This window comes from Dermacentor albipictus, chromosome 1, assembly GCF_038994185.2.
Source record: "Dermacentor albipictus isolate Rhodes 1998 colony chromosome 1, USDA_Dalb.pri_finalv2, whole genome shotgun sequence".
In the NCBI taxonomy this organism is placed as follows: Eukaryota; Metazoa; Arthropoda; class Arachnida; order Ixodida; family Ixodidae; genus Dermacentor; species Dermacentor albipictus.
Window position 1 is genome coordinate 421,948,940 of NC_091821.1, and position 22,997 is coordinate 421,971,936.

At 48.0% G+C, this 22,997-nt stretch overlaps 1 protein-coding gene across 2 annotated transcripts in view; it reads right to left on the reverse strand.

The window, feature by feature from the left end:
• Positions 1-22,997, reverse strand: part of LOC135896765 (carbohydrate sulfotransferase 12-like) — a 164,005-nt gene that overhangs the window by 8,913 nt on the left and 132,095 nt on the right. The window contains exons 1-2 of one of the 2 annotated variants that reach the window (XM_065425276.1): positions 5,961-6,169; positions 4,895-5,272 (exon numbers count right to left, since the gene is read on the reverse strand). In XM_065425276.1, coding sequence (XP_065281348.1) covers positions 4,895-5,272; positions 5,961-6,128 — 546 coding nt within the window. In that variant the 5' untranslated portion in view covers positions 6,129-6,169. Of the gene's footprint in view, positions 1-4,894; positions 5,273-5,960; positions 6,170-22,997 lie in introns of those variants that run through there. The other variant, XM_070532257.1, reaches the window with a different exon arrangement.

Consider the following 22,997-nt stretch of genomic DNA (forward strand, 5'->3'; position numbering starts at 1 on the left):
TTACAATAGGTAGCGAGGCACTGGAAGTGGTAAGGGAATACATCTACTTAGGGCAGGTAGTGACGGCGGATCCGGATCATGAGACGGAAATAATCAGAAGAATAAGAATGGGCTGGGGTGCGTTTGGCAGGCATTCTCAGATCATGAACAGCAGGTTGCCATTATCCCTCAAGAGAAAAGTCTATAATAGCTGTGTCTTACCAGTACTCCCCTACGGGGCAGAAACCTGGAGGCTTACGAAAAGGGTTCTACTCAAATTGAGGACGACGCAACGAGCTATGGAAAGAAGAATAATAGGTGTAACGTTAAGGGATAAGAAAAGAGCAGATTGTGTGAGGGAACAAACGGGAGTTAATGACATCTTAGTTTAAATCAAGAAAAAGAAATGGGCATGGGCAGGACATGTAATGAGGAGGGAAGAGAGAGAGAGAGAGAGACAAAGAGGAGGAAAGACAGGGAGGTTAGCCAGTGTAAGTACTGGCTGGCTACCCTGTGCTGGGGAAAGGGGTAAAGGGAGTAAAAGGAGAAAGAAGAAGAAGAGGAGAAAAAAAATTAAGGAAATTCACGCAGTACCGCGATACTACACGATACAACACTCAAAGGCGATCGCACAATTCGCAAGTCCTTAGATACTTCAGCAAAGCCTTTAAGGCCTTGAGTGCCGAAGCCCGTCTGGACCAGTGTCCTAGAGCCTTCTCCTCTGTAAAGGGGCGATTGTCCAGTTTTTCGAGCGCGGTTACGAGCACTGTTCTTGGCACTTTGTAGCTGGGACAGTCACAAAGGAGGTGCTGAATCGTCTCCTCGCAGTCGCAGGTTCCGCAAGTAGGGCTGTCGGCCATTCCAATACGGAATGAATAGGAGTTCGTGAAAGCGACGCCGAGCCACAGGCGGCACAGAAGTGTTGCTTCCGCTCGTGGTAACCCTGGTGGTAGCCGGAGTTGCAGACATGGATCCAGTCTGTGGAGACGTTCGTTCGTGAACTCACTGGTGTTCCACAGATTCTGCGTAAGCTCGCGGGCGAGAGAGCGAAGACTTGTGGCTGCGTCTGTTCGTGACAGTGGTAGTGGTACAACGCGGGCACCGTCGTGGGCCGATCGGGCGGCGTCATCCGCATGATGATTGCCCGCAATTCCGCAATGACCCGGTATCCACTGGTAGATGACGTTGTGCCCTTTGTTGATTGCTTGATGGTGGAGTAGTCGGATGTCTGCCACTAGTTGCATATTTGGTCCGTGGTTGAAAGGGGACATCAGACACTGGAGAGCTGCCTTCGAGTCACATAAGAGGGACCATGACTGTGACGATTTGTGACTAATAAACTCTAAAGCAGCACGGATAGCTGCGAGTTCTGCAGCCGTCGATGATGTTACGTGAGACGTCTTGAACTTGAGGGTGACAGACTCTGCGGGAATAACCACTGCTCCAGCTGAGCTATTAGAGCAGACAGAACCATCCGTGTAAACGTGGATGCGTTCTTTGTGTTTGTCATGAAGGAATGAAAGCACGGTTTGTTTGAGGGCAAAAGATGACATCTCCGTTTTCTTTTTGATACCGGGAATATGAAGAAGAGCCTGGAGTGGATGAAGGCACCACAGCGGTAGAGATGGTCGTGCTGCAGGCGTCAAGCTTGATGGTAAAGTTCCGTGGTTGGCGGCAATAATCCTGCTAAACGCTGAACGAGGTCGAGTGGCAGGAAGGGAGGCGAGATGATGCGATGGAAGTCGCGCGAAGTGTCTGATATGCATCCTTAAAGCGTCGACTTGAAGATACGTATCGATGGGGTGGTCGTGCGCGATGGCTATTGTTGCTGCCGTGGATGCACATCTGGGAAGTCCAAGGCAAATTCGCAGAGCTTGAGCTTGTACAGACTGGAGGGCACGGAGGTTGGTCTTACTGGTCCCACCCAGTACAGGTAAGCTATAGCGCAGGAAACCGAGGAACAGTGCATTATAGAGTTGGAGCATCGCACTCACAGACGCACCCCACGACTTTCCTGCAAGAAATCTGAGCACGTGAGTCATCATGAGTAATTTCCTTTTTAGGTACGAGACATGAGGACTCCAGGAGAGGTCTCGATCTATTATCACCCCTAGAAAGCGGTGCGTCTTCTCGTAGGCAATCGGATGTCCATTAATTTTGACAACGTACGGTTTCATTGCTTTGCGCGTGAAAGCGACCATAGAGCACTTCTCGGAGCACACCTCCAGGCCTCGCGCTCGAAGATAGCCTGATGTTAGTGTGGCCGCTTTTTGAAGTCTGGCGCGCACCTGGGGACGCGTCGCTCCTGATGACCAAATGCATATATCGTCTGCATAGATCGACACATGGACGGACTGCGGAAGGATGTGAACCAGGTCGATGAGCACGAGGTTAAATAGAGTGGGGCTCAAGACTCCACCTTGTGGTACGCCACGGCAGGTGTTGTGTTGTGATGACGCACCATCCTCTGTTTGCACAAAGAAAGACCTGTCCTTCAAGAAGCTGAGTATCCACCGAAAAACAAGGCCGCCTAGGCCGACATTGCCCAGAGCGTCTAGGATGGCTCGATGGGTTACGTTATCATAAGCGCCTTTAACATCCAGGAACATTGCCGCTGACAGCCTCCTTAGGCTTTTTTCGTGCTGAACAGACGTGACAAGGTCGATGACGTTGTCTATAGAAGAGCGTCCGCGTCGAAAGCCTGCCATAGCGTCAGGGTATAACCGGTAGTGTTCTAGATACCACTCTAGCCGCGTCAGCACCATCCTCTCCATCACCTTTCCGAGACAACTGGCCAGAGCAATGGGACGATAAGACGCCACGTCTAGGGGTGATTTACCTGGTTTGAGCAGAGGCACAAGGCGGCTGGACTTCCATGCAGCAGGAACCAGTCCTTCACGCCATGAATTATTGTACACGCCTAGAAGAGCATGCCGGGCTGTTTGACCGAGGTGTCCGAGAGCTGCGTATGTCACCCCGTCAGGCCCAGGCGATGAGGAACGTCTGCACGCTGCCAACGCCGCCTGCAATTCCTCGATGGTAAACGGATTGTCCATACGTGAATCCCGCGAGATTGGAACATCACCGGGATCACGTGTAACGAACGATGGCGGCAGACCAGCAACCTTGACACAGAAGTCCTCCGCTACGTCGATCTCTCGGCGACCTTGGTAGAGAGCCAGACATTTGAAGGGGTGGCGTTGTTGCGGTGACGTTCGAAGACCACGCACCGTTCTCCAGATATGTGACAGGGGTTTATGCGGATCAAGGGAATCGCAGAAGGTTTTCCATCTGAGAGACTGCAGGGAGTTGATCCGACGCTGGATCTTCTTCTGTATTCGTCTCGCCTCCCTTAGGTCGTAGATGGACTTGGTGCGCCTGTACCTTCGTTCCGCGCGACGGCGGATTGCTCGAAGCCGCTCCAATTCTGCTTCGAAATGAGAAAACATGGGAATAGGCCTAGAAGCTCTGGTGGCTTCTTGAGCAGCGGCGTTAATTAGCTTTTCGATGTTGCCAGGTAGACAGTCCTGAATCTCTTGGCAATTCTTCTCCATGAGCAGCGTGTATTGAGGCCAGTCAATGTGACGAAGAACTGTGGTCGACTGTGTCTTGCGTATGCCGTCAATTTTAACATATGTTGGGACGTGGTCACTACCATGCGTTTCGTTGTCCGTGAACCATTTCACACTGGCGCTGAGGCATCTTGAAACAAAAGTCAAGTCCAGGCAGCTGCTGTATGTCAATCCCCGCAGAAAAGTAGGACTGCCATCATTTAGGCAGCAGAGCTCATGGTCCGACGCGAAGGATAGTAGGCGTCTTCCTCGGCAATCCATCTTTAAGCTTCCCCATAGCGGATGATGCGCATTGAAGTCGCCGGTAATAATCCATGGTCCAGCTGTCGCTGTTAAAATTGCACTTAGTCTCGCGTTGTCAAATCGACTCGAAGGTGAAATGTAGGCACCTACGAGCGTGAGTGCGACGTTCTTGCATTTTATCGTCAAACATACGTACTGATTGTCGTCATCAGGTGCGACTGGGTGTGAAACATACGTCAAATCGCATCTGATATAAACGATGACTTTGCTGCGTTCGCTACAGGTAGCAGACATGAAAGCTTCATATCCTGATAGGCGGATGGCGTTGTCAATGTTTGGTTCACAAATGACGATACTTCCGCATACAACTAGCAATAGCAGCAATGAGGTTTCTCAGCAGAAAGGCTCCAATATCATTGCCTCAAGCGAGGAGTGGCCGCCATTGCCACGGCTAGATCCACCAGCGGAGCGACAGGATGTAGCACGCTCACCGAATCATGCTTCACCTTCAGGTAGCACCCTAGACGACGACAAACAAGTTGTCACCATGATAAGGGCCCTTATGAACACGCTACGAGTACTACTGACCGCCATACACACTCCGGCGGCTCGAGGCGCACTTCAAATACTGGACGCCCTGAATCCAGTACTGTCCGGTCTTGAGAAGCACCATGGCTGCTCCTCTACACTCGTTCATTAAGGAGGTCAAGGAAGCGTCTCTCTTCCAATGGAATGTCAGAGGCATTAAATCCCGCATCTCGGACTTTCGTCCGTTTGTCTTTAAGTACAAATTTCCAATGAGGAGGGAAGATAACCGATTGTCATTAAGGGTTACGGACTGGATTCCAAGGGAAGGGAAGCGTAGCAGGGGGCGGCAGAAAGGTAGGTGGGCGGATGAGATTAAGAAGTTTGCAGGGACGGCATGGCCACAATTAGTACATGACCGGGGTTGTTGGAGAAATATGGGAGAGGCCTTTGCCCTGCAGTGGGCAGTAACCAGGCTGATGATGATGATGATGATGATGATGATATATATATATATATTGATACGTCCTTTAGTGGGGTTTATCATTTGCATATGATTGAAGATGGAGAGGTACCTTCGTGTAATGGCTTCGGTTTCCCTGCAGCAGCGTTCTGGGACCAAACCGGAGAGTCTGGTAGCGGAAAGACCAGTGCAGGGCGTCGGTGCCGTTTCCGTCAACGGTGACGTTGAGAAGGGGCGCGAAAATGCCTTTCAAGCTGGTCGACGCCACCTTGGCGATAAAGCAGAAGGCCAGCGAACGCGAGTCGTCCACGAACAGCGGGCACTGGCTCGAGTCGCACTGCACGGTGCGTCGACTAGGAGAAGGCAGGTTCACGCCAATACCAGGAGTAGGGCGCTGCAGCGGCAGGTAGGAACGGTGCCTCTCGCACACCGACTTGATTCTCGCTCTCCTAGCGTCGTTGTCGTCCTTGACAACGGTGGATGACTTGTCCTACGGAAAGGAGAGAGACAGAGAGAGGAAGCAGAGGGAGAGAAAGAAATTAGCACATTTCAGCTGTTCCTCGATATTTGAACGTTATTTGTTATAATAACCCCCGTCACGCGCAACGCCGTTGTAGGTGTGGCCTTGACAAACTTTCTCAAGATGAACTTGCCCTTTACGATGCTCGCAGCGTCATCCTTGTCCGCTATGTTATTTCAAGGTATATTACTAAAGAAATATTCAGAAATACATGAATTCCAGACAGAGCCTGCGTGGCCCACAGAACCCCGCAGTAAATTAATATATACGATGGCGCATATTTGCACAACTCTAGGTGCGTCGTGGTTCGGACGCGTTGTTCTTTCCAAGTCCTCGTCAGATCGATGATGGTATGTAACGAATGGTGTTTGTGCATTTTTTTTGTTCGCAACGTTACACTCTCTACAATAAATACCAGGTGAGAAAGAAAAGCCACATCGTAGCAAGGAGGTTAGTGGGGCAGTCGAGTGTGTCAGTATTTTCATATAATGGAGTAAATTAAATCAATTGTTGAGTATTGGTACGGCGTCTGTATGTAATCACGTGAATTACTTAATTTATTTAGGTTACTGAGGCGTTTGAGCATGATGTTACAGAGATGATCCACTTCCTAGCTAATTATTTCGTTAGCTGAGTAAAACAATGTAATGCCACTTACAGCTTCGATGTTTCTCCAAGGCGGTGTTTTCACTTGAGGCAAGTGCACTACCACGATTAGACATGATGCTGCTGCAAGAAAGCATAGTTTCGACGAGCGAACTCTTACGGGCATTAAGCGGCCTTTGTGGTAGCTGGCGAATAATCCCACGAGCGAGCTATGTCGCATTAAGTTCGCGAACTTTTGCGACGGCACGCCACGCCACCGGAGAGGAATGCGAAAGCGTCTCTTTCACCAGCGTAAATGTCATGAATACATTGCCGTTGACGTATAATGCCAGCATCTACATCGTCGTCGGCTTCAAGCATCTGGTTGACAGGAATCTAGTTCGTGAGGAGCTTGTGAAAGATAGGCGCATGCGTGCAATATTTAGCTTCCTTGAAAATGTCAAAGAGTCACGATTTTGTATGAGAAACAAAAATTTTGCAAATTAAAAAACGCACATTAAGAGGGTTGCTAGCAGGGCTGGTTGACAAGAACGCATTGCTTGAAACTGTGTGACTAGACGGGGTACAAGGTAAACAAAAAAGAACAGTCATATGTTTCATTTTTTGCCTTGTATCCCGTCAGTTGTGCAGTTTTGTACCAACGAACAAGTTGGAATCTATGTGAAGTGGGAAATTGAAGACTGTAGTTCAGTGAGTATTGAAGCATAGTTTAGTAGCGTATGTTTATACGTTGCGTATTGGGGTGTATTTTGTGTGTGTGACGGGCACTGTACAGAACATCTCGTTTTTTTGTAATGCGTTAGCATTAGGAGTGTAAGAGTAGAAAGACGTGTATGTGTGAAGTTTGAGAAGCTTGTCACGTGGTAGGGCTAGAGAGGGGATGGGAGTTGCACGTCGTCAGAAGCACCTCGCTACTCGAAGAGGCAGGACGTATGTCGAGTGAGATCCTGAACAACACTTTGCAATGTGGCGAACGTGGTTTAGAGAGACTCTGAACCCCTTCTTATCGAAAAGAAGAAATATATGCGAAGTTAAAATTGGCTATTTCAGAAATACTTTCCGCAAGAAGTACTTCAATGCACTCAGCTGAAGCGGATTTATTGGCAATCAAACACGGCCTTCATGGTGCTTCCGTTCCATCTCATTTGAACGAAATGCATTTCGGTCTGCATTTCTGAGTTTCGGTCTTGCATACGAGTTTTCCACAGGCTCTGCAAGCCTATCATTAAAAACGTATCATATGGTACATCATCGCACGGAACAGCAAGATATCCGATACTGTGAGAATTTATATCAGAATACTTTTGCAAATTTCTATGTAGGACATTCCAAAATAACATGGCATCTGCACAATCAATAAAGCAGTGTTCAATAGCTTGAGGCACGTCACAAAGGCGACAGATCAAGAAGAATGTCAGCCGGATTGGTATAAACATTTCATTAGATGTTTAACTTCTCCTATCAGTTTTTGTTGTGATAGAAGATGTTGCTTTGTACGCTTTCGTTGCATGTGGTTCTAGTATATATACCTGTGATCACTTATGACCACCTGGTGCTCGTAGGTTTTATAGGCTCATGCTCGTACTTTCACTGCTTTGTTAAAACTTTTACTAACATTGCGCGCCCTCTCACCGAGCTTTTAAAGAACGATGTCGCTTTCACGTGGGGACAGCGGCAGGCCGAAGCCTTCACAGCACTCATAAGACTCTTGACGAGCTCCCCAGTTTTAGCCCCCCATTTTGACCTTTCAGCACCCACTGAAATCCGTACAGATGCTAGTGGTAACGGCATCGGCACTGTTCTTGTCCAGATTCAGCGCGGTCAAGAGTGCCTTATCGCTTACGCAAGCCGTCTTCTATCCACGGCCGAGCGCAACTATTCAGTCACGGAGCGAGAGTGCCTAGTGCTGGTTTGGGAGATAGCAAAGTTTCGCCCGTACCAATTTGGTCGCCATTTCCGAGTAATTACCGACCACCACGCGCTCTGCTGGTTCTCCTCGTCGAAGGACCCTACAGGGCGCCTTGGGTGGAGGGCATTGCGATTGCAAGAGTATACTTTCTCTGTAGTGTACAAATCCGGCCGTTTACATCAGGACGCTGACTGCTTGTCCCGCCATCCTGTTGACCCACCGGAAGCCAGAGACCTCGAATCCGACGCCAGCGTTATGTCCATCTCAGGCTTCCTGATCTTATGCTGATCATAAATTACTGATACTGATTCCTTAAATACTGATCAAAAACTACAGAACGTTAGACAACAGAACGTCCCAAAATACGTCAGACTGAAATTTCCTGTGGTATTTTTCAACTGGGAGTGTAGGGATTGGAGCGCTCGTAGTTGTCGGGAGGACCTTGGGGTGAAAGGACTAGGCGAGCAGGATTTATTTACATGTTATTTACAGTTGAACATGAGATACATCGACAGTCTAGCGTGACTCCCAAATGGAGCCCGCAAGACGACGCAAACAGCAAACGAGCACACAGCTCACGAGTACATTTCGAGCACGACAACGAGCACCCCTCTAGCAGCCGACAATCGCTGCTTATAAGCGCTCTGCTCGACGTCATAGTTCGACGTCATTGTAGATGACCCGCCCTTTTGGAGGAGGCGGGCTCTCGACTTGGAGGAGGATAAGCGCTCACATACACGTGTCGCACAGGTTTCAGTGGCCCGGAGCCGACGTCAGAGGGGCTTCGTAGAACTCTGGGCCGACCCGGGTAGCGCTCCCAGGTACCACATTGTCTTGCGTCTTGGTCGGCGCGTGGGAAGGAGCCCCTGTCATCGTTCCCGCGGCAACTCCCCCACTCATAGCAGAACAGGGCGGCGTTGTCGTGTTGCGCACAAAGCCTGCTTCGTCGAACACGGAGGCGCCCCGGGTGGCGCGTCCGGGTAGCACATTGTCTGGTGTCTCGAAAAGCGCATGGGGAGGTTCCGCCAAATACCTCCCCTCGAGAACTCCCCTGAGCTGACCCATCGCCACGTGGCTACCGGTTATCCGCAGTTCTCTGAAGTGCGCCACCGTCCCGGTTGGATCTGAACACGTGCAGCGGGCTGAAATAGCTGCAGGCCGATCATAACAGGAGGCTTTCATTCTTGTAGAACTGCGTCCAAAACTCAAACATAATGCGAAATAAACTTACGTTTGCATTAATTTTTAACGCACACCAAACATTCGAAGGCGTCGCCGCCGAGCTCGTCTGCAACCTTTGCGATGAGGCTTGCAAGTTTCTAGTGACGTGTAATGAAGCGGCAACGGCAGCATACGACGCAGGGAGTGGTGTAACTGCACTTTTCTATGTAAAGTAAGAACTTGCCTAGCAACTGATTTGTGTTCTGGTAGTGCTATGGGAAGGCCACGTATAGCGAGAACTCCTGAAGAGCCGTTTGCATACGAAGCGCGGCGAAAGTGTGGTTAAGTGTATTTCTCTTTTCTGTGGTCCACTCTTTGTAGGAGTACTTTGTAAGCACACAGCCACGCTGCACGCAGCCACGTCGGAAACACACGCTGCAGATGTAACATGTCACATGTGAAAAAAAGTACATAAAGCACAATGATTAAAAAGATTCACATTGAAAAGGCAAAGAACAAAGCAATTAATAAATTGCAAAAATAAGCTGGTGAAGAAGATACATGTACAACAAGGTGAAAAAAGAGGCACTAAAGGAAAAGAATGCCATTTGCAACTGGGATTCCTCATAGGTCATGGTGATTGTTAGACATACACGCGAAATTCATCAAGCCTTAGTGATCAAGAGATTCTATCGTTTTTAATGCAGAAAGGAACATGTTATGAGAAGAAATTCATACAACTGAAGAAGGAAGCCGGTTCCACTGACTGATGGTTCTTGGGAAAAAAGAGCTGATAAAGGCCGATGTATTGCGTTTGTATTCTCTTATCTTTTATTCATGACATTTGCGTGCTTATGTTTAACTCTTACAGGGGCATTGAACCATCCAAGAGGAGAAATGTATTTGAAATTAAGATAAACTATTTCAGAAATACTTTGCGCCAGAAAGAACTTCAATGCGTTGAGCAGAAGCGGAGTTGTTGGCAATGAAACAGGGCCGTAGCGGTGCTTCCACTCCTTTTTCAATGTGTTACGCTGACGCGATGTATCACGCCGTGGTGCAGTGCCAGTGGTGGCCGGAGCTGTATCTGTGCCCGCTCTTTGCACGTGTTGCTTCAGCGTGGCCGCAGAATACCTTGAACCATGCAATGCATAGCGTTCGTGTGTGCTCGAAGGCCTGACTTCGGCAATTTAGTGAGTGGTCCCGAGTCCGGCTCGGGCCCGTGGCTTCAAGCCAGAGTCCGGCCCGAGTCAGTCCGCGGCTTCAAGCCCGTTCCAGGCCCAAGCCCACCGAAAAACGCTTCGGGCCTGACTGGGACGGGCCCGGACTTTCGGGTCGGCCCAGGCCCGTTTAGTGCTCTACTTCTGAGTATGAAATGGGTTCGACTGCTCTCCACGACGGAACATTCCGGTGGGGGTGGCATCCAAAAACGTTAGTGTACTTAAGTAAGGCGACCATCTACGAAAAGATATTGCCACCGAAGTGTTAAATTTTAATCAGGAACCCTCGGCCCCAGAAGATCAACTCTTTGCAGTCCAGCGGGCCGACGCCTATAGCCAAGCTGAAGCGCACCCTATTAACTTGCCGTACAAATATAAAGTTTTCACCACCTCGGCTTCGGCGTCTCTCACAGCCACAGTGCGCCTAGCAAAGAACTATCAACTGCATTAGACAGAATGGACAATCAGCCTTTTGTAGGACAACCGAAACCCCAAGCACTGGTCCGCACAGTTTTCAGCACAGAAGGTGTGGAACGCGTTAATTGTTGCGCTTCATCAGTACGTGCGGACCAAGTGATTGACACCGACTGTTGTCGTCTATTACACCTCGTTAATGTGCAATTTTCTATATTTTTGTTTTATTTTAGCTCGTACCTTTGTCTATTAACATTGATTCTCTTTGCAGCCTTACACAAGCAAAGGATTGCTAGCCGTTCTACACACTGGCTAACCAACGTGTCTCTCCTTATCTCCTTCCCCGCCCCGCTGTTTCTCTCGGTCCTTTAACCCGTGACTCAACAAACATAGTCCGATGCTTGAAATAATCTACTAGTGTCATAGGGACTTGGCAGACACCAGAAATGTTGCACCCTTTGTACGAATGCAGAATTTCTCTGTAGCGAAGCAATATCCAGTGTTTCAGCGAAAACTTTCAAGTTTTTTTAAATTACCGTGAGCCGGTCTACTCGAAGAGGCCGACATTACTTGCAAAAGATATTTTTAATGCATAATCAAATAATTAGCGCAAGTTTGCTAATTAAGTGTTTAACTAATTATTTTATAGCACACATTGCAATTTAGAAATTCTAGCAGGTGAGGCTGCAAAGCATATGCACTTGAAAATAATTGTATGAATGATACTATTTACGAGATACCCGCTGTCGAACTTGCCGTAAAAATGCAGTGTCGTTCCACTTACTTTCTTAAGATGAAGCTTCAGCTCAGGCCCAATTCCGACGCGGCCTATTCAAATACATGTAAAACGAAAGAAAAATGCTTTTTTGAGATAAACCCGGGACCGATATTAATGAAATTTGTTGCATTTGAGGGAGAAAGGTAAATTTTAGTGACTGTTAGAAGCGGAATTTCGATTTAGGGCCTGAGTTTTGTTGAAAGAATTTTCAAAAATTTAAAAGTTCGAAAGAAATAGGAGCCCGAAGTTTACAAATTACTAGATCTTCGTCAAGAACAGATATCGCGTTTCCGCAAATGGCATCCATTAGATCATTCAAAGGGGACAAATTCGATATGTCACTTTACATATTACGTGAATTTGTTACGTTGTGTATAAGGGTTCTGCAGAAGCTGTATTCACACATTACTAAATTTTTTGAGATTCATGTGTAAAATATCAGTTTTGTCCGCTTGGATCTACTATGAGATGCAATTCACAGAATTTTTATTATTTTTTTTCATTGCTGAGTAACGGAGTTATAAACTTGATAGTTTCGTTTTCCGAAAATTTGCGAGTTTTGCCAATCTTAAGTAAAAAATTTACAACCTAAATAAATAATTCGAAAGCAACAGTCCCTAAATTGTAGGGTTTCCTCTTAAATTAAACAAACCTCGTCAAGTTTGGTGTAGTAGTTGCCGAGAAAAACGAATTCTCCTTTTACGTGTATTTAGATAGGAGCATCCGAGCTAATGTTTCCTCTTAACAAAGAATTGTTTTATGCATTGAAGCGCAAAGAGAGATAAGTCATAAGGGAAAGGTAGGGAGGTTAACCAGGCTGAGCCCGGTACGCTACCCTGCACTGGGGAAGCGGGAAAGGGGATTGAAACAGGAGAATGAAGAAAAAAGGTCACAGTCTTCAAAGTTGCGCACACAAGCGTGCACCACTGAGTCAGTCACAGATGGTCAAACAGGCTGGCCTTGCACATAGCAGACGCACGATGCCCCGGGACCAAGGTCTTCTGCTCTGTGAAAGAACGGTCGTCTAAGTGCTCCAAAGCTTTACGAAGGGCGCTCCTCTCGTCTTCATATGTATAGGCAGTCAGACAGGATAGGTTTGGTCGTTTATTCGACACCACATCTGCTGCAATTGGGACTGCCCGCCATTCCAATTAGGAATGAGTGGGCGTTCGCGAAAGAAACACCTGCTCGCAAGCGGCACAGTAGCGTTTCTTCCCGTCGGTTATAACCAGGTAAAAGTTGCGATGTCATTTGCGGTTTCATGGCATATAGGTGCCGGTCGGTGAGCTCTAGTGTGTTCCATTTTCTTGCAGTAATACTATTATTATTAGTGCAAGAAATACGCGTTGCATCCGTTCTCGACAATGGTATCGAGGTGCTTTCCCATACATCATGTAACTCATGTGCAGCTTTGACGGCACTTTCATCGCCAGCAATGTTACAGTGCCCGGGTAGCCACTGAAATGCAATGTCGCGGCCTCCGTCCACTGCTTGATGGTAGCGTAACCGTATCTCTGCTACCAATTGTTCATGTGGGCTGTGGCGCAGAGATGACAAGAGTGATTGCAGGGCTGCCTTTGAATCACAGAATATAGCCCAGTGAGTTGGTGCTTGTTGCTGCACATATAATACTGCGCAAAGGAGGGCGGAAAGTTTGGATCCTGTTTATTGTAATGTGGCTTATCTTGAACTTCTTGCTGATTGACATCGACGGAATGACTACCGCACCAGTATATATATCTATGAGGTAAAAAGGAAAGAGCGGCAGGAGAAGATGGAATGGTAGCATCTCCTTAACTATACTCCGCTCCGCAAGGTTCCAGAATTAATATCTCGAAACTGGTGTCATCCTAAGAATTTGTTCCAAATGTATTCGCCTTGCGATATCCCCGGCTAGATTTCGTAAATTGCAATATGTGCCATAAAGTGATTAGTTAAAAACTTAGTGAATTTTGTTAATTAGTCGACTATGCATGTCAATTTTTTTGTGCAAGTAATGTTCGCCTCTTCGAGTACACCAGCTCATGGACTAGAATTGTGCTCTCTGCCACAGGAAATTAAAGAAAAGATTTTGGATGTGTTCGCTTAAACACCCAGTATAGTGTCGTCGACGTCTCCACCGTTCGCACAGCAAGCTACAGAAGCTAGGTGCATGCATGTAGCTTGAGGGGCTTGCTCTGGTAGCCCACCATCCTGTGCCGCGCATGCTTCTAGGCGACTACCAATAAACTGCCGGGCAGAACTATAAGACATAGGAAAGAGAGAGAGAAGAGGGAAAGGTAGGGAAGTTAACCAAGGGCGTGCCCGGTTGGCTACCCTACAATTGGGGTGGGCAGCACAGAAAGGCAGGGAGGTTAACCATAGCTAGTTCTGGTTAGCTACCCTACATGGGGGAAAGGGTAAGGGGTAAAAATAGAAATACAGAGCAACTATAACGACAGAGTAACTCTGGGAAGCCTGTCGCAAGCTCTTAGAAGTAAATAAACAAAAGTAAAAACAACAACAACAAAAGCCATAGTTGTTAGAGATCGTTAGACGGCAAGACTAATTCTAGGCTTTCGAAGGCACTGCTCGTGCATTTGGCTACCATACCAAAGACACTAAACGTGACCGTTTGCTGCTGGCCGGCTCTCTAATGCGCATGGGAACGAAGCGAAACGAACCGCCTGCATCCAGTACACAATGGGCGCATTGTCGCATGTGCAAGTGCCTCTTCAGTTCGCAGTTCTCCAAATGGTTACCATTAGCTTGCATGCTTTGAGAATTTGTTTTTTTTTTACGGCGAAGCTGTTTATCTCTATAGCCCCTGTATGCATTGACATGATCTCGACCGGGTGAGGTGGGTCTTCACCGCAAGAATTAGGAAACGACGACGAAGCCGCGTATCGTGATGATTAAAAAAAGTAGAAAAGATTGTATTCACTTCATTGGTACATCGTTGTGACCCTTATCCGAGTCTCGAGCGGTTCTGATTAACACGGGAGCCAAGGCGGCCTTAGGTACCCCTTGCGGTCTTCTGGTCGTCGACGTCTTCTTGGGGAACCTGTGGAAGGATTAGTGTTTTCGTCGGGTTCTGTCGTCAACGACCTCCTGCTCTTCGGTTTTTCTTCTCTTCGTCCTTCCCTTTTTTTCAGCTCGGGGAATAAAAGGGGTGACGCTGTTTCGGAGATGAGGGCAATTATGTCGACATGGGGACGCCCGTTTCAACGCTCCTCACACTTGCCAAGTCAATGACCAGGCTTACCGTACCAGCCTTTTTTGGGACGAGGCAAATGATCTTGTCATGAGAACGTACGCCTGAATGCCTCTCATACTTGACAGATCGATCATAACAGCATCCCCCATATACGTTCCCAGGGGGATAACCTGGCTGGCTTACGTCCTTATAGGCGACAAGAATGTGTGCGCCGATCCAGGAAACAGTGCAATACCGGGCATGCGTTCCCAGTGGGGTTAGGCTTACGTCCGTATCATGACGCGTGGACAGAAATGCGTGGGCCGATCCCGGAGAGAGTTGTTAGATTTGAAGACGGGCTTGTAGGATGATCGGAAGAACTTGGGGTGACAGGACTGGGCGAGCAGGGTTTATTTACATATTAACATTTGAACATGGGATACATTTACACAGTCTAGTGTGGCTCCCAGATGGAGCCCGCAAGACGAAGCGTACAGCAAACGAGCACACAGCTCACGAGTACATTGACGAGCACAGAGCACGGCGGCGAGCACACCCTAGCAATGGTCAGGCGGCGCGGCGATCGGCTCAGCCGTCAGCGCCACCGTGTCAGTTGCGCGAAACACCGAGGCGGCCGCTGCTGCGGAGGCATGCTTTTGCGGCGCTCGTTTGAAGCATTTCGAACGTTCTAAATTCCGGTTTTAAGGTAATCGAAAACGTCGAGGCCCATTTTTTACCACCGACGCTTGAGAAAGGACGTCAAATTTACGACTGCAACCACGTATACCGTGTCAAAGAAGTAAACAGCACGGGCATTACAGTGAGGTGCTTAAATTAAATTCTGTTGTTTTAGGTGCCAAACCCACGATCTGATTAGGAGGTACGCCGTGGCGGGAGACTCCGGAATAATTTGAACCACCTGGGGTTCTTTAACGTGGACCTAAATATAATTACACGGGTGTTTTGGTATTTAGACCCCATCGAAATTCGGCCGCCGTGGCCGGGATTTACTCCCTCGACCTCGCGCTCAGCAGCCCAACACCGTAGCCACTTAGCAACCCTCCGCAGGTCGCGAAGTATTTATCAGAACAAAGTAAGTATGCTTACGGCGTCGATCTCAAAGTGCGTTATTTTATGCCACTTAAGTGAGCAGATACGGCCGTGGACGTCATTTAACTGTAATTTGTCGCTTCCTTACTTGGAGCGTGCATTGCACCTCACATTGTAGAGGTTCTGGCGAATTGGCCGGTAAGTGCTTTTTTCTCCGTTGACAAAGTGCCTCGAGCATATTCTGGTGTTGTCGTTCGGGCTCGAATGTGAGAGACAGGCATTACCACTGAAGCATCATAGAGAGCAATCAGCTGAGACTAAACAACGTGAAGACTTAACAAATATGCGCTTGTGTGTGCGAGGGAAATGCTAATTTTCGAATATTCGACGTGTTCTGCAGTGTACTCCAACCTTAGTTCAGTTGTTCTAAGCGCGAGTAAACATCGGCACGAATGAGCTCGGTTCCAGCATTCGCGTCTTGATCTTGGCGCAGGAAGAAGCACAGCGCATACAAAGCTCCAGCACCGAGCGCTTACGGAGCTATATTTGACACCTAACAACCACTGTGCGTTTGTTTTGGAGCAAGACGAGCTAAACAACTATTAAAACTGATCTACAACAGCCGGAATCAATTCACGCGTTTTTATGCAGTTGACGCTTTATTGCGTGTTTTTATAGATGCCGCTGCTGGCTCTTTTTCATTTCTTTTTCTTGTTGTTGCACTTACGTCTTCGTTCGTTTAACAGAAATTCGCAAGACCGACACGAACTACGACGATCCACTTCAGCCGCCGGGTTGCTTCCCCTGGTTTTGAAGGGAAGCGGTACAATTTGATGCCGACATCCCCTTCGCGGTTGTGACAGTCCTTAACGCAGCAGTATCTGCGATTGTTCTTTTTGTTCATGCTTCTCCCGATGGAGCTGCGAAGAGGCCGCGGGGAATCCATTGGAAAATTGGAAAAGCAAGCGTGCAGGCGGGCCTGAGCGCACCACGGGCAATGGTGAAATGACGGTGACGGCCTACCCGCGGGTGCTCACCGCCGCTGCCAGGTGGCGCGACATGTACAGGCAAACTGCATTGCAGGGTGCCCTATCGTCCGGCATCATCGTTCGACGTCACCGTAGAAAGTCCTCGTGGTCGCCTTTGTGAGAAGAGAGTAGGGGTTTTACACATACACATCCCGCACAGGTTTCGGTGCTCTCTCCGAGGGCCGACGACCTTTGCGGCGCAGTCGTCGTGGTATCCATTGTCTGGCGTCCCCGCAGTCAGGTGGTCACGCCTGAACCCAGCCGACGCCTCTACATTCCAGAGCTGCCTCCCACAGCGGCCTCCGCCACTGCACATTGTCTGGTGTCTCGAAAAGCGCATGGCGAGGTTCCGCCAGTTACCTCCCCTCGAGAACTCCCCTGAGCTGACTCCTCGCCGCGTGGCTGCCGGTTATCCGCAGTTCTCTGAAGTGCGCCATCACCCCGTTTGAATCGAAACATGTGCAGCAGGCGGAAGTAACTTGCACTTTGCCACTCTGGCAGGCCATTCCTTACATAGTACAATACCGGGCCGACCCGCGGCATAGGTGAAGCGGGCTTCAAGCAATCCGCCAACATCCAAAAATAAGTTTAATGTCTTGGGTCCAAATAAACCACATAAGTTTGGCGCTGTAAGAGAAACACTGTATATATTAGAAAGCGAACTTAGTGTAGCAAGTTGGCCTTCATGAGCTTTATTTGTTTTAAATCCCGTTTGACGAATAATGAGAGGGGGAAAGAATGTGGGGATGGCGCCTGTGCATGTGACCTGCGCTTCTGTGGTTATAACGTCACGCGCGTCGGAGGTGAAGGAATTACGGTGACTGACCAAGTCTGATGAATAATCTGACTTTTCGGAACCGCGTACGGGTTCCTTGTTCACTGAGTTAGAAAAGAAATCGTCGTCACTTATATAGCCAGGACGTGACGTAATGAACGTGAGTAAACGGCAGGCATAGTGCCTGGTGTCCGGTTCATTGTAGCTGGCGTCGATTGAATGATTAGAGATACTAGCAGCCGTCGAGATGGCACGTTCTTTTCTTTGGCAACAACAGTGGCATTGTCCCAGTCAATCTTGTGATTATGTTCATGCGCATGCCTGGCAATGGCGTTCGTCGTGTGGCTATTATTTCTTACACCACGTTTATGTTCCTTGAGGCGTCTGGAGAACTTCCTTGTTTCACCAATATATACTCTGTGGCAATCAGCGCATGCGGTTACTGGGAATGATTCAACAGGTAACCTGTCTTTCACATTCATGAGCTGGTTCCGGAGCTTGCTGGTCGGGATGTGGGCAATGCGCAAATCGTATTTCGAAAATACGTGCGACAGTGCCTCGCTGATTCCTTGGACGTAAGGGATGGCTGCACGTGCACGGATTGTCGTGTTGGTCTCCGAGCTTGGCTCTAATATCCGCTTCTCGGTCCTGTGTCCGTCGGAGGTGCCGGTGCGGCTGCAGCAGCGGTTGCGGCAGATGCATGGGAGGTTCGGCTTGTGTCGGTGATTATGTACACACACCCACACACACACACACACACACACACACACATATATATATATATATATGTGTGTGTGTGTGTGTGTGTGTGTGTGTGTGTGTGTGTGTGTGTGTGTGTGTGTGTGTGTGTGTGTGTGTGTGTGTGTGATTTCATAATTTACGCAGCCCGTGTATGCAGCCTAAACAATACATTTCTGATTGGAATGGCCGATAGCGCAGAGTGCAATGCCTTCGGTGTCCAAGTGACTATAGAACACCTCCTGTGCTACTGCTCGTCCTATCAAAATGCAGGACTTGACCTCCAGCCAACCTAAAACAGTTAGACGGAAAATTTCTCTCATTGGACAAGATCTAGGGACCATGGTCTCGCATATCACATATCACAACAAAGGGCCATGAAAGTGCTGCTGCAATTTTTGAGAGCAACCCGGACCGAGCGACCATCCGTGACAGAGAACCGAGAATGGTAATGCGTTGGCGACATCAACAGCGAGCTTTCTCTTCTTCTCTTAATCTTTCCCTCCCCTTTTCTTTTACCACAGCCCAGGGTAGCCAACCAGGCTCAGTCCTGGTTAACCACCCTGCCTTATCCTCATCCATAACGTGTCCCCTATTTAAAAGAAACGTAAACAAGATGACTCGTGCCATTCACCGCGGATGCCGCAGACGACGTGTATAACGCATCACAATAGGGAGAAAACAACGGTTCAATAATCCTTTGCAAAGTGCATAGTTATTTCACATATATCAGTTTTCTGCCACAGATTACACTTCAGATTCCCGCAATTTTCAGGATATATGAATATGCGGTGAGGTAAGGTTCTCCCGGGACATCGGAAAAAATAGTGCGTATTGGCCGTATAACACTTTCGAGCATTTGATGAGGGATTTTTTCATCACATAGGCCCCACCCATTTTTGCCCACACATCTAACTACGCATGCTTACAAGCTACACCATTCCACTGATTTTTGCCATATTTAACCTTGGCGACAAAAACAGGAGCCGAATTTACAGAGATTTGTGTTGGTAAGTGCTTCTTGCCATTGGCTGTCGAATTTCGCTAATCATCCGGATGGACTAAAATACATTGTCACGAAGAGGAAGGAGGGTGGTGGTATGGTGAATATCATGATGATGAGGGCTACCTTCCAGCATGGAGTAGCAGGCTAGAGACACTTCACTCAGGCCGACCTCTCCATCTTTCTGCCATTAAAAAAATTCTCTCACTCTTTTGTCACACAAAAAAATCTACTGTAAGAGTTCTTTTGTTTATATGGGCCAAGTTCTCTCAGAACTGCAGGCTAAATTGTGGGCATTTGTAAAGAAAATAATAATAAATAAATAAATAAAGTTATAATGTCCTGGAGCGTTGGAAAACTATACTAACTGCAAAAATCGGTAACTAAGCCACACCCTTTGCACTTCGCCTACCGATTACCCATGATCGTTCTCTTTTCTTCACAAAATACGCGTGTAAACAAGGTGCCTCGTCTAGATCATCGATGACACCTCGAAAACCTACTACGACCCTCGCATAGCGCACGGAGATGGGAAGTGAACGAAGGTTTAGTAATTAACATATTTATTTTCGAAGTTCAGAATTTACGGAGAAGCTTTAAACTCTCACCACGCTTTACCACTTTTTACCATTTGAAAACTCGGTGTGACGTATGTTGCCGTCAGGACACTGGGAAACGTAGCTGACAACGGCTGCACTTTCGAACTCCTGATTAAGAATTTTTTCGCAAATACCTTATTCAACTGACGTTCTTGAAAATTTGCCCACATATCACGAATAAGACGCCCTCTATGTCGCCAGATGTTCAACTTTTTGGCGCGTTGAGTCGTTTCACCACCATGGGCAACCTTGCTGCGGGGTTCGTAAAATGTGCTTGTAAACCTCTTCAACGCTTTCATAGCTAATTTTTTCTACGAAGCTTGCGATTAACCTACACACTTCAAACTTTCAGCACACGTCATCAATGAGATATCGACAAATACAGAATTCTACAGCATTTTTGATAAATACAGAGTTACTGCCATTTTTTTTCCTTCTTTCAAAGCAGCGGCGAGATTTCTTAAGCGATTCATATAACACGTTAATAAAGGCAGGAAATAAAGGTTTAGAAATTTCCATTCAGCTCCTAATTAGTCCACACACTTCAATATTTTCGCGCGCATATCCTCGAACACCATCCTCATTTCCTCTAAATATAAACTTGACAAATGGTCTAGCTTTTTTCTTCCTTCTTATTCGAGGACACCATGAAAACACGCACATAGCGTTTTTGAGCGCTCCTATATATAATGGCACTAAAAGCTTCGCCGCTAAACACTCGCCGCCGCACAAATACTTGAATATTTGAGGCTTGAAGCCGTAGTTCCCGGTCCCTGCAGTTGTTCGTAGCCAGGCCAGTTGTTTTTCTCTCATTTTTGCTTTCCCAAGCACGCACTGCAGGAGCTTCGGGAATAACGCGTAAGAGATACTCGTGTAACGCTTGTGACTGCCGTGTTTCCCGGAGTATCTTCGTGCGGTTCAATTGGCCACCAAATGGCCACTCTCTTCCTTGCACAATCTTGGCGTAAAAATAGGAGACGCAAATACGAGACCGTAATCTGCGACCCATGAGCACCCCTTTTCGTTTACAATTGAAACGCGCCATCATGCTGGAATAGAGCACGCGATGTGCCGCTTCAACTGCTGTCGCGCTATGCCCCAGTGTTACTAAGGCACCCTAGAGCTGATGGTGAAGGCAGTGAATCAATCGACCTTGCGGCTCGGCCCGCCCCATCGCGAGACTTCGGACGAGGAAGACGGAAAAATAATAATAATAACGATAAAGCAACTGACACAACACAGCGGAGAGTCGTTGCAGCATCATGTGTCGTTAAGGCCAGCAAAATATATATATATCAAAAAAGGAAAACGACGAAATAACGCTGGCAGGTCGAGGAAAAGAAGAGTGAAATTGACGCAGCACGATCGCCTGTGTACAGGAGGAAATAATAGGTACCGAAGTGCCGCGATTGATGGGCTGCGTTGACAGATTAGGCGGACATTTGAGACGGAAAACTTAGCCACGGTGTCAGGTGTATGCGCCGAATAAATACAGGAAAGTGTAAGGCGTTGCGGCAGCCGAGTTTCCTCGAAAACGGTTGTTTGTTTCTGTGTTTATCCTTCCTTATCGTGAGTTACAGGTCTTTAGGTACACATATTCGATCGGGGCCATAAAATTAGCAGATGAAGGCACCACGGCAAAAACAAACCAACCAACCAGCCAACAAACAAACAACAAGTAAATAAACAAACAAATAAATTACAAAGAACGTTGTAGAAGGGGAAGAAGTAAAGTAGAATGACAAGAAGAAATTACGCGGATTTCGTACCATGGAGAATCAACGTTACGGCAAAGCTCTGTCTCTGTTATTCTCTCTTAATAAGTGTTGCCCGTGACGTACATATCCCGCGTGTTATTTCCTCTTCGCCCTCGCTCCTTCTTTTCGTCGATGTCACGCATGTTTCGACGGCATGCTCGCCTTCACCCTCGGAAATGTCGGCGATCGCCGCTATATACTGGTCGACGCTCCGCCTCATTTTTCTTTTTTCTTTTTTGCTCGTGCCGACGTATGCCTGCGCACCCGTGTTGACGTCATGTACAAGAGCAGCCTGGCGTGCGCGACGCGTCGGTTCTTCCCGATATTCTAACGGTTGATGACTCGCACGGCGCCTTTAATGCCACAGCAATTACACGAGGCCCGTTTGCGCCGTCGACAGCATCACCGTGGACGTTGTCCCTCGTGAGACGTATACGGCGTATGTTCGTCCAGCCAGCCGCGCGCGAGAAGACCGGTCCGGGCTGCCTTCTCGCGCGCCCAGTGATGGAGGTCACGTGATCTGCTTAGTTCTGGAGCGAGAACTAAGCACAAAATCCGGCGTCCCGCGTCAACCGTCTTGCGAGCGAAAAATGATTCCGGACCGCCGAATGATGCCCCACCAAGCAGGCCCTCCGTGTATATAGCGCAAGGACGTTGCTGAACTAATGAATTTCTCAAAGTAAAAATGTGTCAGAAAAGTCGTAAATAGCGAGTTACACACAACCTGATAGCGCCGGATTGTAATTTGAATATACGAGAAAAGATAATTCTGTTACGCGGGAACTCAAACACAAACCCCTTTTTTCAGCGTTTCTACCATTCATAGAGCGGCGCGCCCGGTTCCTTGCAACGCCATCCAGATGGCGCTTGCCTACGCGCATCCGCGGCCCACGCAAGAGGCCGCGTTTCTACCAGGAAGTTCGCCTTCGTGCATAGCGTTCGCTGCCGACGTTTCCTGGTAAACATTCCGGTTATACATAAGCTGCAGACGCCGAGGAGCGTGAAAAGCAATCGGGCATCTTTGAATGATATCGCGTGCGTTTCAAAAGGTGAAGCTTAAGCGTCCTCTAAATTTTTATATCTCGTATTTGCACGCGCCAGAAGGTCTCCATGGAGAGATCTGGGGACTTTTGCTGGATACTCTTGCTTCTAATGTATGTTTGCCTTTAGGTATAACACTACGCAAGACGGCGCGCTTTGCTTTTTTTTAACCACCGCTAATACTAGTGTTCGAACGGGATCATAGCGGCCGATACAGAGTCCGTAATGGTGAAGCGGCCGTTGTTTGTCGTCGGTGGTTGAGCCGTGTCACTGAGGTGCACGTAACATTAGATTGACCGCTTCGCAGTGCCCCTTCGGCGCTCTGCCATATCCCGGGTCGTCGGCGGCGATAGGTGGCCACAGTATTGCCCCGCTCTTTGTATGCTCCGCCCAGCCATGAGCATGAACTTCAGTATGACCTGCAAATTAATATATTACAAT